Source organism: Candoia aspera, chromosome 2 (assembly GCF_035149785.1).
Source record: "Candoia aspera isolate rCanAsp1 chromosome 2, rCanAsp1.hap2, whole genome shotgun sequence".
NCBI classification, from domain to species: domain Eukaryota; kingdom Metazoa; phylum Chordata; class Lepidosauria; order Squamata; family Boidae; genus Candoia; species Candoia aspera.
The window spans coordinates 237,311,991-237,326,919 of NC_086154.1; the positions used below are offsets into that span (position 1 = coordinate 237,311,991).

Here is a 14,929-nt window from a genome sequence, read left to right on the forward strand (position 1 = left end):
AAACTTTTCCTGTGCATATATGCAGATCCAAGAAATAACAATGGGAACTGCCTTTCAAGCCCTCATTGACTCCCAGAGACATCTGGTTGCTTATTGAAAAAGAGAATGCTAGATTAAATGGATGTTTAATCTGATTCAGAATTTACTTCGTTCAAAACCACATGTTTGCTTCTTTCACAGACCAAATAATTTGTTTTCCAAATCACCTATTTCCCCAACCCTGGGTTCACATTCATTAAGGAAAAACTATGTAAAAACCATAAAAGCTAGATTCATGCAATACATGTTGTATAAATGCAGCCAGGCTCGAATCACTGATCTTTTAACCTTAAAATATCACCCATAAATCTATCCCTACTTTTATAGAATCCTGCTGTTTTCCAAATTAAAACCAGGAGGAATTATATAGCACCCTTGTCATGTACAGAATTATTTCTCCAAGAATTGCAAATCATACTGCAAGTATTAGAAAATTATCTGTACAAAAATAGGATACAATTAAGTAGCTATATCAATTGCCTAAGTCTTTATTTCCAAATAGATTAAAATACATATCACTGGTTGGCTCTTAACAACTATTTTTAAACATTCCAAAAGTGCCACGTTCATTTCTAGGATTATTAAATAAGAACATTATTATTTTTTTCTCTTGAATACAGTTGGATGTAGTCTGGCTTCATTAGATTGTTATCAGGCAATTGGTCTGCAACTCTTAAGGAATTAAAAAAAAAATTCTTAGGTTTATTTCATTTTGAAGAAACGACGCAGACTTGAGCAATATCATCATACTCATACGTTCTTTTCAAAAAGGTGTCTGTTAATCTCAAGCCAGAGACACTCTAAAACGGAAAGAAAGGATAGACACAGAGGTTAAAGTGATGTGAGAGAGAATAAGGCTAAAATTAGAGCCACTTTAAGATCTTACTTGTAGTCCCTGTACTGATGATAGTAGCGTAAGTGTCAAGTGTAGTGATGAAGTAGGATGCAGTTTGCCAAGCTGTCTTCCAGACACGCCACACCAGTGAATTGAATTAGTGTTGCACATTTCCAAAACCAGATCCATGGTCCTTTCACTGCTAGATAAATATATATATATAATTTAATACAAATGTCAGCTTTTTTATAGCTCCAGTTATACTACTTTTCTCACCAGTTTTTCTTTCTGGGAACTTTAGATGGTACACATCATGATTAATCTTATGGACACAACTCTATGATGTTGAGTTTCAAATATGGGGGCAGAGATAGAAAACTTAAATCTAAACACCAAACCATTTTGAGAAGACTTCTGTGGATCACTTCACAGTTGGGCAAGTCCCTCTAGATTCTCTTTCATACGCATAATGGCCTTCCATAAATAATACTCGCCTAATAATTCACACCCATTCATCTGTGCCTCAGAAATACAGTGTTTCAGTTATGAGCCTTTAAAGTGGTTTTTAAAAAAAAAGCATAATTATGGAAGAAAGATAGGATGCAGAGGAACTAGAGATTCCCAGCTTGGTTTATATGATACCAGGCAGTGAATTTTAGAAAGTTTTAATTTGAATTTTGATTGATTTAAATATGAAGTACTAAAGAAATGTACACATTGGCTGAGCTCATACAAATGCTAATGTCTTGTTAAAAGAATATAACTGTCACATATGCATATTATATCTATGAAAGCTTGGTTCACAAAACATGGCTTTCCTACAGCACACTAAACTACAAACATCTCATCTCTATTTTAGTTTAGTCTAATGGGTTGTACAAACCAAGTTCTACATATCTTATAATGGAAAGCTCTGCAACAATACGCATACAGGCCTCCTTTACATTAAGCTAAGCCATAATATGGTTTGCTTATTTTTAGCTTAGTATGGTGTTTGAGCCCAGCCACTGGCTTATTAAACAAACCACAGTTAAGCAAATAATGACTTGGTGCAGTTTGTTAAATAAGTCACAATCATGCAGTTTGTTAAATAAGACACAATTATGCTACAAATCAAATTTATCACATGGTTTAGTGTGATACTTGGATCCAGCCAATAATTAAAACTAGAACAGAACTTTATCCTTCCTAATCAATACATAAGCCTCAAACATTGTTGCTGAAATAATCAAATCTGTTCTGACTCTAAATCTGAATGACTGAAGGGCAGGATTATCAGCATATACGTTTGTAAAAATATTTCTAAGAGCCAGTTGCTTCAACAAAACAGTTTTAATCATAATAGAAAATAAGAATATATTCCGTCATGCTGTATGCTAACACTATATTAACATTAATATTTTAGTAGAGGTAGTCCTTGCTTAATGACTGCCCTGTTTAGCAACTGTTCAATTTATGACAGTATTGAAAAAGTAACTTTATGACCAGCCCTTGCACTTATGACTGTTGCAGCATCCCTGCAGTCACGTGATTGAGATTCGGGTGACTGGCCACCGGTGGGCATTTATAACCGCCACAGCATCCTGCACCATCACATGATCACCATTTGTGTGCTTCACAGCTGGCTTTCAACCAGCAGAGTCAATGGAGAAGCTGGCAGTAAAATCGCAAGTCGTGGTCATGTGATGTCTCACTTAACTACTGCACCACTTAGTAACAGAGTTGCTGGTCCTAAATGTGGTTGTCAAGCGAGGACTACCTGTACATCTAAAACAATGATCAAAAGAAACATACTGAGTGCACCATCTCTACAGAGTTTTTCGTTTGACTGAAAATAAGGATCCTGTTCCAAAAGCCTGAAAGAGCAGGGGAAAGTATTTCATTACCTGCAGTTTGTTATTTTACAAGTGATGTCAAAAGGTTCTTCCAAGCTGACTGTGTCAGGTATTGTCTCCAATGAAAGCCTCACATCACCATAACCTGGAGCCTAAGGAGTATTAAAAGCTTAGCTTTTGATGATTATGATTATGTGCCATCAAGTTATTTTCGACTCTTAGCAAAAACAAAGCATAATAGAAACACTTTTGTACACTATGTCTACCTTCAGTGTACTGTGGATGAAATTCTAAGAAGTTAAATTAACTCTGCAAATGTCATTGTGAGACCATAGTACCTTCCTTTGGCTAGGTATAAGCAGGAGGAGCCTTCCTGAGATTTTAAAAGCCACAACATTTACACAATAGAATCCTAGATATTCAGTGCATCAGTCACCAGTTGCAAGCTATACAGTCTTACAAAAGGAGTCATCCGATACAATACTTAAAGGTTTATATTTATATTTTCTACTTGTTTTAATGGCATCCTCAAGCTTCTATTATTCCTCGTGGACTATGTTTTAAAGATAGTATTAAGTTTAAATTTTTTTTAAGGGTGTTGTACTCCCATTTACATGAGACCAGAAAATACTCCTATTTCAATGATGTTTTCAGCAGACTGGGAAATCTTAGGATACCTAATGGTTTCTGGGAAGTCTGCAAGCAAGGCACAAAGGTGATGGCTTTCTCCTACTAGCTGCCTCCTAGCATCTGATATTGATTCTGTATACAGAGGCTCCATCGAGACATCCAAGCTATTAGCGATTGATAGTTCTATGTTTCATTAATCTATCCAATCCCTTTTAAAGGCACTTAAGCAAATGGCCATCATCCTACAGGGCCATCTTGTGGTAATGAAAGCCATGAGATAATTAAGCATAAGGATGCTTTCTTTCCAATTACTTAACAACTGATGACAAATGAAAAAAGCACATATTACTTGGCTTTTTGCTACTTCTGAAAATTGTTATTGAAGATAACAAACACCCAGCAATACCTAACAAAGCAAAGGAGTTTTCTGAAAAATCACAGACAAATCTTAACACACTAATTTATCTTGTACAAGTATTCATGAAACTCAGTGTGAATTGTCAGCAGACAGGTTCTTCATTCTTTTCCTTCTATTCACAATAAAGAAAATGTAGTTTAGTATTCTTTAAAGAGAATTTTGTGAAAAAGAGGACTTGCCATTCTTTGAAGTTGGCTAGTTTGCAACCTTCCCCGTTCACCCAAATTTGTCTTCCATACGATGTCAAGCTTCCCAATAACTGTTACACCTTTAATAACACCAGCTTTTTCTGAAAATTCCTGCTTGGGTTTCAGACAATATAAATACTGGCGCGTATCCAGGGGTTGTAAGTATGTTCTTGTACCAAATGTTGACACGCTAGAAGAGAAGTAAAAGTTCATCTTAGCTTATACTTAAGATTTGGACTTCTGGACAATTCATTTAGGAATCACACTCCAAATATAGCAAGTAAATGGGACCAAGAGAGGGAAAACAAAAAGAGATCACTCAAAGCTAAATTTGGAGCCCTTGTGGTTTAGTGGTTAAATGTTTGGGTAGGAGTGAGGGGACCCAGGTTCTCCAGGCCAGCCGTGGAAGCTCACTGAATGACTTTGGGCCAGTCACTCTCAGCCCAACCGACCTCACAAAACTGTTGCTAAGAGAAAAAAACAGGAAGCGGGAACATTATCCTATATGTGTTACCTTGAACACCTGAATGAAAGGCAGGATATAGATCTAACCAATAAATAATAAATTTTAAAAATCTGTTTGTCATATTTATATTTGGTTATGTACTACAATCTATGAATTAAAAAGGTGGTGGCAATTAAGGAGTTTTAAAAAGGATTATTTTATTTATTTATTATCCCGCCTTTATTATTGTTATAAATAACTCAAGGTGGCGAACATACCTAATACTCCTTCCTCCTCCTGTTTTCCCCACAACAGCAACCCTGTGAGGTGAGTTGGACTGAGAGAGAGTGAGTGGCCCGTGGTCACCCAGCCAGCTTTCATGCCTAAGGTGGGACTAGAACTCACCGTTGCCTGGTTTCTAGTCCAGCACCTTAACCACAAGACCAAACTGGCTAAGTTTTTTTTTAATTTAATCTTTAAATTAAAACACTAGTTTTCCTCACATGTCAACACATGCAGAATATTTAGACATAATGTTCATTCTATTTCTGAATGAGGTAATCCAAAGAATAGCACTAATAGTAGGGTTTGTATCACATCATACACAGGTAAAAAACTTAATGCTTAGAAATACACTGCGTGCACAATTATTAGGCAAGTTGTATTTTTTGAGGATGAATTTCATTATTGAACAACTACAGTGCTCTCAGTCAATCCAAAATGTTAATAAAACCTCAAACCTGAATATTTAAGAAAGTAAAAGTGAGGTTTTGGCTTTCTTAGGAGCATATCTATGTGTGCACAATTATTGGGCAACTATTAGTGTGCAGAATTATTGTGCAACTAAATGAAAAACGAAAATCCCCCCATCTCACTCAGATGTTTATTTTCATCTGTTAAAGTGAGAATAATAAACAACTCAAAATTTACAAATAAACATTTCTGACATTTCAAAGAAAAAATCAGTGACCAATATAGCCACCCTTCTTTGCAGTAACAGTCATAAGCCTTCCATTCATGGAGTCCGTCAGTTTCTTGATCTGTTGACGATCAACTTTTTGTGCAGCAGCAACCACAGCCTCCCAGACACTGTTCAGAGAGGTGTACTGTTTTCCTTCACCGTAAATCTCCCGTTTGAGAAGGGCCCACAAGTTCTCAATAGGGTTTAGGTCAGGTGAGGAAGGGGGCCGTGTCATTATTCTTTCATCTTTGAGGCCTTTACTGGCTAGCCACGCAGTGGAGTACTTCGATGCATGTGATGGAGCATTGTCCTGCATAAACATCATGGTCTTGAAAGATGCAGACTTTTTCCTGTACCACTGCTTGAAGAAAGTGTCTTCTAAAAACTGGCAGTAGGTTTGGGAGTTGATTTTGAGTCCATCTTCAACCCGAAAAGGTCCAACTAGCTCATCTTTAATCATACCAGCACATACCAGTACCCCACCTCCACCTTGCTGGTGTCTGAGTCGAAGTGGAGCTCTGTGCCCGTTACTGATCCAGCCACGGGCCCATCCACCTGGTCCGTCAAGAGTCACTCTCATCTCATCAGTCCATAAAACCTTTGAAAAATCTGTCTTCAGATATTTCTTGGCCCAGTGTTGCTGTTTCAACTTACATGTCTTGTTCAGTGGTGGTCGAGTTTCAGCCTTCCTTACCTTGGCCATGTCTCTGAGCACTGAACACCTCGTACTTCTGGGCACTCCAGGTAGGTTGCAGTTCTGGAATATGACAGCACTGGAGGATAATAGGTTCCTGGTAGCTTCACGTTTGATTCTTCTCAAATCTTTGGCAGTTAATTTGCGTCTTTTTTTCTTAACACGTTTCTTGCGACCCTGTTGACTATTTGCAACAAAACATTTGATGGTTCTGTGGTCACACCCCAATATCTTAGCAATTTCAAGAGTGCTGCATCCCTCTGAAAGACTTTTTGCAATTTTTGACTTTTCAGAGTCAGTTAAATCTCTTTTTTGGCCCATTTTGCCTGAGGAAAAGAAGCTGCCTAATAATTATGCACACCTTGATATAGGGTGTTGATCTCCTTAGGCCACACCCTCCCTCATTACACAAATACATATCACCTGATATGCTTATATCCAATAGACATTCAGGTTTATACAGCTTGGAGGTGGAAAATATGCATAAAAATAATGATATGGTCAAAATACTCACTTGCCTAATAATTGTGCACACAGTGTATAAAGCACATTTTTATTTCTGTTACCAGTGAGAGAGGCTCTTCATCCTGCAAAAGCTTTCAGTTAAATAAAGGGTTGGGTTTTTTTACATAACAGTCTATTTTATGTATAGGTCAATACTTTTTATAATCCAAGTTCTTCACAATTGCAAGCTTATGTGAGTGTGTGCCAACACATCACAACCATAACATTTGTTATTCATATCCTCTTAATTCATAACCAGCAACTTTTCAGTTGCTGAAACCAAGGAAATCTAAAGGCGAAATGGAAAATTCGATGCAAAACTACACTCAATACTCCTTACCCAGGGACGCACAGTACACAGAGCCTATATGTAAAAACAGTTCCAGCTGGACACAGATGTTTTTGCTTTCTAAAAACACCTTTCTAGGTGAATGTAAAGACAGCATTCTTAAATAACACTGGCTACAAACAAGTCTCTTACCTGTCCCCAGCTTGGCTGACTATATTTAATTCTGCCACATTGTACATAATAGAAGGTTCTAAGGATACCTTCTCCATAAACATTGGAGAGCTTGTGATATTCTGAATCTGAGCTTCCAAAAACACTTCATCAGTCTGAAAAAACAAGAAAAAAATGCTTAAAAGTTTGAACTGAGAAAAGTTCCAGCATTTTAAATGTTTGAAAAACATTAAACCCACATACGCAGTTAGTTTCATGCCTGAAAATCAAAGTAACAGTAATTAAATGCGAGAAAAGTCTTCATCCCAAAGGAGAGCAATAGAAGCAAAAATGTTAGTCGACTGGAATTGTGCTGAACAATGGATGTGGGATAATTTCTTACATTATCCTGGTTTACCATAATACCTTAAGGTGTGCATACTGAACTACAGTCACATCAATTCAGAATTTGTCAAAAAATGAAAGCATGTTTAAGAAATGAGAAATGACTGCAATGCATATGTATGCATGCCATGCCAGTGATGCATCAGACCACATACAAAAAAACTATAGGGCTCTTAATGGGGCACTTTGCTCTTGTTTCTGACAATACTCCAACTTTCCCAGAAGCTCTGGTAAATGCTACAATCACTATTAACTGTTACGGTTTATTCCTTAGAATTTATTTTGATGCTCTTACATATTAATATTGGCACACAGGTTAATTTTCTTATTATCTCACTGTTACTTCTGGCTCTAAGACTTCCAGCAATAAGCATGTGATGTTACTTTTATTTTCATGGATAAATTTGGCGCTAGTGGGCTCTATGCTAACACTACTAATTTAGCATGAGAAGATTAGTTGTCCAGTTTCAAGACTGAAAGAATTTTTTTTAAGGAGCCCAGACTGCTTCTCACCTTTCACAAAGATTTACGGACATAGCCACACTATAAAAAGCCATGCAGCAGATGCAGTCCTTTGTGTGTGAGCTCAAGTTGATCTAATTTAAATTAAATCAACTCCATAGTAAATGTGCATAGGATATCAGCCTGAGAGTGATCATTTTCTTCACAGACAGAATGCAAAAGTACCTGGGTATCACTAGTGCAATAGTTTACTTCTGCATCTCCTTATATTAGGAATCCACATAATAAATTATATCAAAAGAAAACATGAAGTTAAAGAGACACAGAAAGGAGAGTAATAAAAATAATAGAGAACAATTAATCTTGCTTGAGGGTTGAAATATTTATAAATCATTAAGTGATTGGTAAAAGTGATTCAACATTTTAAAAATAATGTATAATAATTTGTATATCAGTATGCAGAGATTCATGGATGTTTGCATGTAAACTGCATGATTTCTCTTAGCAGCAAAATAATACTTTGTGACGTTTTCATTCTCTCCAAGAGCTTAGTCCTGCAAAGCAGAACAAAGATGCTAGCTTTTCCAAGCTGAAACCAAAACCTGCTGAAGATCAAACAGATGCTAGCATGGTAGATGAAAATAGCTACTTGATCAAGTCTCCTAATGCATACCCTGCTCTCCAAAGTATATGCAAGGAAAGTTCCACCAGCAAATGGGAACTACCATTTTCTATGGCTAAGCAAATCCTTAAAAAAAAAAGTCCTTTGAAATCTGCAGGAACACCTCTCACATGACTGCTTCATAAGATGCTCCTGGTTGTCTCTGCATACATGTAAAAAGTCTACATTGCTTTAATGATTCAACAAGAAGAGGTTCTAACAGAAGAGAATATCTGTAGCTCAGGGTTGAACCGGGGAGTCCCAGGTGCTCTCTGAACTTGGTCATTGGCTTGCGGATGTTTCTTTACCCAACTGGGTAACATCACCAGTGCTAGTCTTTTTTGATAACACGTTCAGTGGTTGCTCTCAGGTTTTATTAATCCATTCCAATCATTTTCTTGTTTCCTGGTGAATGAGCCTGTCAAAAACACTTTTTAGGAGATAGTTTAATAATTGGGCAATGAACATCTGTTCTTCCTCCACCATTTTTTAAAAACTGGATAGCTCAGTTTGGATTGCTGCTACTAGGTGCTCCTCAGGTGCAACTCACTGTTTTTCCTTGAAGCAAATGAACAATATGAAAAAGCTACGTTTTAAAATTTGAAAAAGTGAAATGAAAAGGAGTTGTATGGTTGACAGGACGTTCTATACTTTTACTTATATTCTCTTTCGTTGACCTGACTCAGCTCAGAATTATAAAAAAGGTGGTAGAGGGGTAGGATTTCCAGATTTCACTAACTATATCATGAGACATAGAATGCTTTGGAAATTCTGTTTTTGTTTATATCAGAGTAAAATATAAATTATCTTATTAATACACCCCAAATTAAATTATGTATACTCCAGAACTAGCTCTGATGATGTTACCTAGTCAGGTAATGAAACGTCTGCAAGCAAACAACCAAACTCAGAGAGCACCAAGGATTCCACAAGAAGAGGTTCATATGCACTCCTGTGCATTGCAAAACATCTCTTTCAAAGAATTTATATAGTCCTAATATAGAAAAAGTTATTCAGAACAGTATGTTGAGTAGTTGCAGCAAACCACACAGTAAATTCTAGCCTGTAATATCCCAGGGTATTGTCACAGTATCAAGAGAAAAGAAAAAGTGGCTGAGTTTGGATTTTAATACTAAATTGCAGTTTAACTTTATCAAAAAAAATTGCAGGACATACTGGGATTGCAAGCTCCTTCCTTTCAGATGCAGCTTGAAATTGTTCAGAGCTCTTGCTTCCATTTTAGATAAGGATACAATCCTTGTTTTTTCTGAATCCTGCAATACTTAAAATTAACTACACTTATGAGAATCAATCTAATTTCACACCATTATTTATGGCTTGCCTCTATTATCCATAGTTAAGATTAATAAGGAGTTGTGTGGCATACTAAACTGTGGCCAATTTGTGTGGCCAGTCTGGCCTGTTCATAACCAAACTGGAAGAACTCATGGAACGGGGGAGCCTTCAAGAGGTCACTGAAAGTACTAAAAATGTAGAGCTATGTTTGAATGCAGCCTTTGTCAAGCAAAACACCAGTGACAAAATTCAGTTATCTTGCTTCTTAAAGCAACTGAGCTTAATTGCTCCCACATAAAATGTACCATTCCGCAAGAATATCCCATAAATCCATTGCTAATCTCTGAGTTTTCCATATTTCCCTCTAGCACATTTGAAAAAGAATCTATTTACAAAAATAGCGATAGCTAAGTTGAGGGAAGAAAGCAAGATCAAGTAATATAATGAAAAAGCAAGGTAGAATATAATGAAGCAAGAATTGATTAATCTCAATAGTAACGCCATTAGAGCAGAATGTTTTGTAGCAAATTTGGTAGATTCCACCACACATATTAAAATTTGAAATAAAATCACACTGCAGTAATGTTATAGTAAACATTGCCATATGCATTCAGGAGTTGGAAAGCAGAGTAAGCATGTAAAGAAAAATGGGATACATCTTAGGCTCTCTCCTCCCATCCAGTGTCTTCACAAAACAGTAGGTAACAGAAATCTAACCATGATGTAATATGAAACAAGCTGATATGCAGGGCTGTATGTACTTCATGCTACTCAAAAAATAAAACGAACACACCTTTTCACTCAGGCCATGCAAATACTGCAAAACTCGAGTGATACACATACAGTAAAGGAAATTTGAATACTTGGCTGGATTCAAAGAACTGCAAGAGGAAGGAAACTGGTGGCTAACAGAATTCTGTAAAAAAAAAAAACACCTTGTACTTGACACAGTGCTCTAAGAAATACGTTCCATAGTAGTTTTCAGGCTTCAGTTTGTCCAAAACATTTTGTAACTGGGGGAGAGGGAAAACACCTTTAGTGGAGGGGGGAAAAAAGGCAAACATTCTAGCATGTCTTTTTGTGAGCTGAAGTATCCTTGCTAATGTTTTCCACCCAATCCTTTTGATTTCATATACTTTCTTTATAATTTTGCATTAATTCATTCTTGCTTTGTTAATCATGAGGGAGGACCATGAACAATGTAAGACCAGTAGTTCTTACTATCAAATAGCAAAATTCTTATTCAGATACCTGTTTGGCTTCAGAATATTTTCAGGTAGTTTCTGCACATTTTCCAGTGCTATAATTAAAAATTATGAAGCCATACATTCTCTAAAATGATAATTTATTTCCAATTAAAAATTGAGTGTGCTTCCATGTAACACCAACAGCCTTGTGTATATAATCTTTCAGTAGCCCAATGTACCTTGAGAATATCAAGTGTTGCTCTGTGTTCAAGCAGAAAAAAGGAAATCATTTGTTTTTGAGAGCATGTTATTGAAATATTTTATCAGCACTAGAGAAAACTACTGAATGTTGTTAAACAATGGATACCAAGGAAAGAGCTAATGCATTTGGAGAGCAGTTTTGTTCTCCCCACCCTCACCCTGTCCCCAACATTTTTTTTAAATTCCAGAACAAAAAAAGGACAAAAGCCAGTATTTATGGGTCAGTATAACAAACATTGCTTTTCCATTATATTTAAACAAAATGATGTTAGTAACAGGCAGAAAGACAAACAGAAGACAAGCATACATACATATTTATAAATAATAAATAAAAATTACCACAGAACTGAGGTCACTCTAATGGGAAAATAAAAAGAAATACATTAGAGAATTTAGGGTTAAATGTTAAAGAAAAGAGGAGGATAACCATGTTTCAAATAAAATGCATCTTTTTGCATTTTTTTGTATATTTTAAACAAGACAGCATTAGTAAGAGAAAAATGTACACTGCAGTAAAATGAAAAGGACCACTAATAAGACATTTGATTTCTAAATAAGACTTGTGCCAGCAAATGGTATAACAAAGGAAGAAATTATGTGGAATGGTAAAGACAGTAATTGTACAATGAACGCACTGGCAAACTAGTACATGCTCAGAGAAGGGGTTCTATCTGGAAGTATTTGGGTATCTTTTCTTTTAGAGTTCAGTCTTGCACATTTTCTCTCAGTGTGGAAGGTTCCAAAAAGGGAAACCAAATCTGTTTAGAGGTGACCTCCATCTTTAATGCACACAACAAGTGCAAAGTTATACGAAGCACTGTTGGGAAAAGGTACTTGAAAAATGCACCTTCCTCTCAATTACACATTCAAACATGAAGCTGCCTTGAATATCCCAACCTACTTTAGATTTATGAGGTATATTTTGTTTGTTTATATGTGACTGTCATTTAGCCTTCTATTCATTGAGCAAATATTGTGCAGAAGACTTAGGAAAATAAAGTAACGGACTGATGCCAGAAGAGCATAGCTGTCTGCCCATTTTTTGTCTCCTATCAGGAGTGTTTTTGATTTAATTTGGCACGTGTGGCTTCCCTAGCAAGGAGAGGCAGCAAGTGCTATGGAGCAGGCAGGAGTTGAAAAAAAACACAAAAATGTTATTTCTTGTTTGCCAAGACCAGTCTTCTCCAAGGAATATTTCTGAATACATGTCCACCTTTGAGGAGAAATGTTGATCAAGACTACTTCAAAATATACTTTTAATATTTTCCCTATGTCAAAACATATAACTATATAACACTAGAATCAAAATGGCAATTACAAATGGCTAGCTTGAAAAAGTAGGGGAGTAAATACTTTTACTCACCTATTTTGCTCAGTCAAAAATAGGGACACCCCCCCCCCCACGCATACTCCTACTCAAACACACATTCCATTGTTACAGCACCTAGTGGTTGGCTATTTTATATAAGCAGCATACAGAAAATTATTGTCAGGATCAACATTCCCCTTTTGGCACTTTGCACATCCTTTGTGCTTGCAACATCATGCCAAGGTCCCCAGAGGCTCCAATGTGCCACAGAACCTTTGATGCCCCTCAGGTTCCATGTTGATTATTTAGATTCTTTAAATTAAAATTAAATTATTTAGATTCTTTGATGTAAAAAAATGAATAGGAAGCTAGCATACTTCACAGCAAAGTGCTAGCCTCAAAGCTAATTTGTTATTTATAAGAATGCTTCTGGATCTGTATAAACACAGAAGCATTCTTAAAATGGGGCTAAAATCCAGTGCTGAAAAAGGCAGGGAAAAAAGCCCCTAAGGTGGTAAAGAGTATCTTTGGAGGTGTCAGGCTATACGCCACAGACAGGACTGAAATCTTTTAGCCAAGTTCACAAGAATTCAAGAACTTCTAATACGTAATATTTATAAAAGAAAAGTTAGCAAGCCTTAATAAAAGGATTCCAGTGATTGCTGTGTTTCAAAAGCACAACATTCAAACCTTTTGCATTTCCTTCTCTATGGGTGCTGAAGAACCACTTCAGCAAAACTGATATTTTATCACTGGGCATGGCCACCACACCAGTCATATTGTGGGAGTGGCATGATGTGCTCTCAAAATTCAAAATGTGCTCATTGGGCCAAAAATGGCTGGGGATACCTGACACAGTAGATTAAATGAAGTAAGCTGTAAGTATTTTTAAATGAAACTTATTTCAATTACTTTTAAAACAATCCTTTCACTTTTCTTTTTGTTTGATTTTCTTCTCAGTTTTCTGATATTATTTGGTATTCGCTTAATCCATAAAAAGAACCATATTTAAAACATTCTTACTATCCTTATGATAGGAAGAAGATACTTAAGTACAGGCAGAACCTGGACAAAAAGACACAGTAATAAAAAAAAGTAGCTGGGCTTATTAGCTTATCTCAAGCAGGAGATACACACACAGAAAAATCCTGACATCTGGCTAAAAGCCACACTTTCCATGCCTAAGAGAAATTTCTTTACTTTAAAGGTACCAATATTTTGCACTTACCTCAGCATTGTAGAATTTAGTTTTCACATCTAGTGGTTTAAGGACCTGTAGAAAAAAATAATAAACACTAACAGAAGATTTACTAGGTTCCTTCACTGGTCTTAATTTTACTGGCTTTTGTTTTTCTAAGACCAACTGTATAACTGAGTCAAACAGGAGATGCTGTTGAGGCTGTCTCCTGAAGCCTGGAGGCTGTGAGAGTCTGGATGGGGAGGAACAGTTTCAGACACAATTCTAGCAAGACAGTGTAGCTGTGGGTTTGAAAGCCATTTGAGGCCAATGAATTTCCACGTTTAATTATGGAAGGGGTTGTGCTCCCACATGCTAAACTGGTTTGCAGTTTGGAAGTCTTCCTGGATTCATCGCTGCTTGCCAAAGAGCAAAATTCACACAAATACATCTCGTGTACCAACTACAACTTTTCCTGGATCAGAAGGCTCTCCTCACAGTCATTCATGCCTTGGTCATCTTATGACTGGAGTATTATTACTTCTTGTACATAGGGACACTCTTCAGAACCATTTGGAAGTTACAGCTGGCCCAGAACACAGTGGCTCAAATAGCTACAGGTTCTACATTATCTTTCCATGTGACACCTCTACTGCAAGAGTTGCACTAGTTACCAGTTGACTTCTGGGTGCAATTCAAGGTGCTGATTGTCTCCTTTAAAGCCTTATATGGCTCAGGACCTGGGATCTTCAAGACTGTGTTCTCTCATTAGTATCTGCTCTCCCAATAAGACCTGGGAGGGAAAGCTCCCTCCATGTCCCTACATTTAAGGAATGTTCTATCAGGGATCAATGGGGAAGGACTTTTTCTGTCAGTGCCCCCTTCTTCAGCATTCCCTCAGAGCTCAAGCTGTCCCCAACTCTGTTACAATTTCGAAAAGCTATGATTTATACAAAGATCTAAGCATTTTTATCGATACGCGTTCGGTGAGACTTATTTCAGGTAAGCCCAGCTTTCAATGAAACTTTTGTCTCATAGAAAGCTGGGCTTACTTGAAACAAGTGCCAATATGGATAGAAGTTTTCAATCATCTTCAGAAAACATATTATTTCTGTAGAGTCAGTTACACTATCTAGGGATTTCTTAAAACTCAGTGTTACCAAGTCTTAATGGATGGTAGCAC

The 14,929-nt window shown here is 36.8% G+C and overlaps 1 protein-coding gene across 4 annotated transcripts in view; it reads right to left on the reverse strand.

Annotated features, from left to right (window-relative positions):
- Positions 1 to 511: 511 nt before the first annotated feature.
- Positions 512 to 14,929, reverse strand: part of TRAPPC13 (trafficking protein particle complex subunit 13) — a 29,978-nt gene continuing 15,560 nt past the window's right edge. The window contains exons 7-13 of one of the 4 annotated variants that reach the window (XM_063295595.1): positions 13,798 to 13,842; positions 11,600 to 11,617; positions 7,031 to 7,164; positions 3,937 to 4,135; positions 2,761 to 2,861; positions 926 to 1,073; positions 512 to 839 (exon numbers count right to left, since the gene is read on the reverse strand). In XM_063295595.1, the coding sequence (XP_063151665.1) occupies positions 747 to 839; positions 926 to 1,073; positions 2,761 to 2,861; positions 3,937 to 4,135; positions 7,031 to 7,164; positions 11,600 to 11,617; positions 13,798 to 13,842 (738 nt within the window). In that variant the 3' untranslated portion in view covers positions 512 to 746. Of the gene's footprint in view, positions 840 to 925; positions 1,077 to 2,760; positions 2,862 to 3,936; positions 4,136 to 7,030; positions 7,165 to 11,599; positions 11,618 to 13,797; positions 13,843 to 14,929 lie in introns of all 4 variants that reach the window. The other 3 variants (XM_063295594.1, XM_063295597.1, XM_063295596.1) reach the window with 3 other exon arrangements.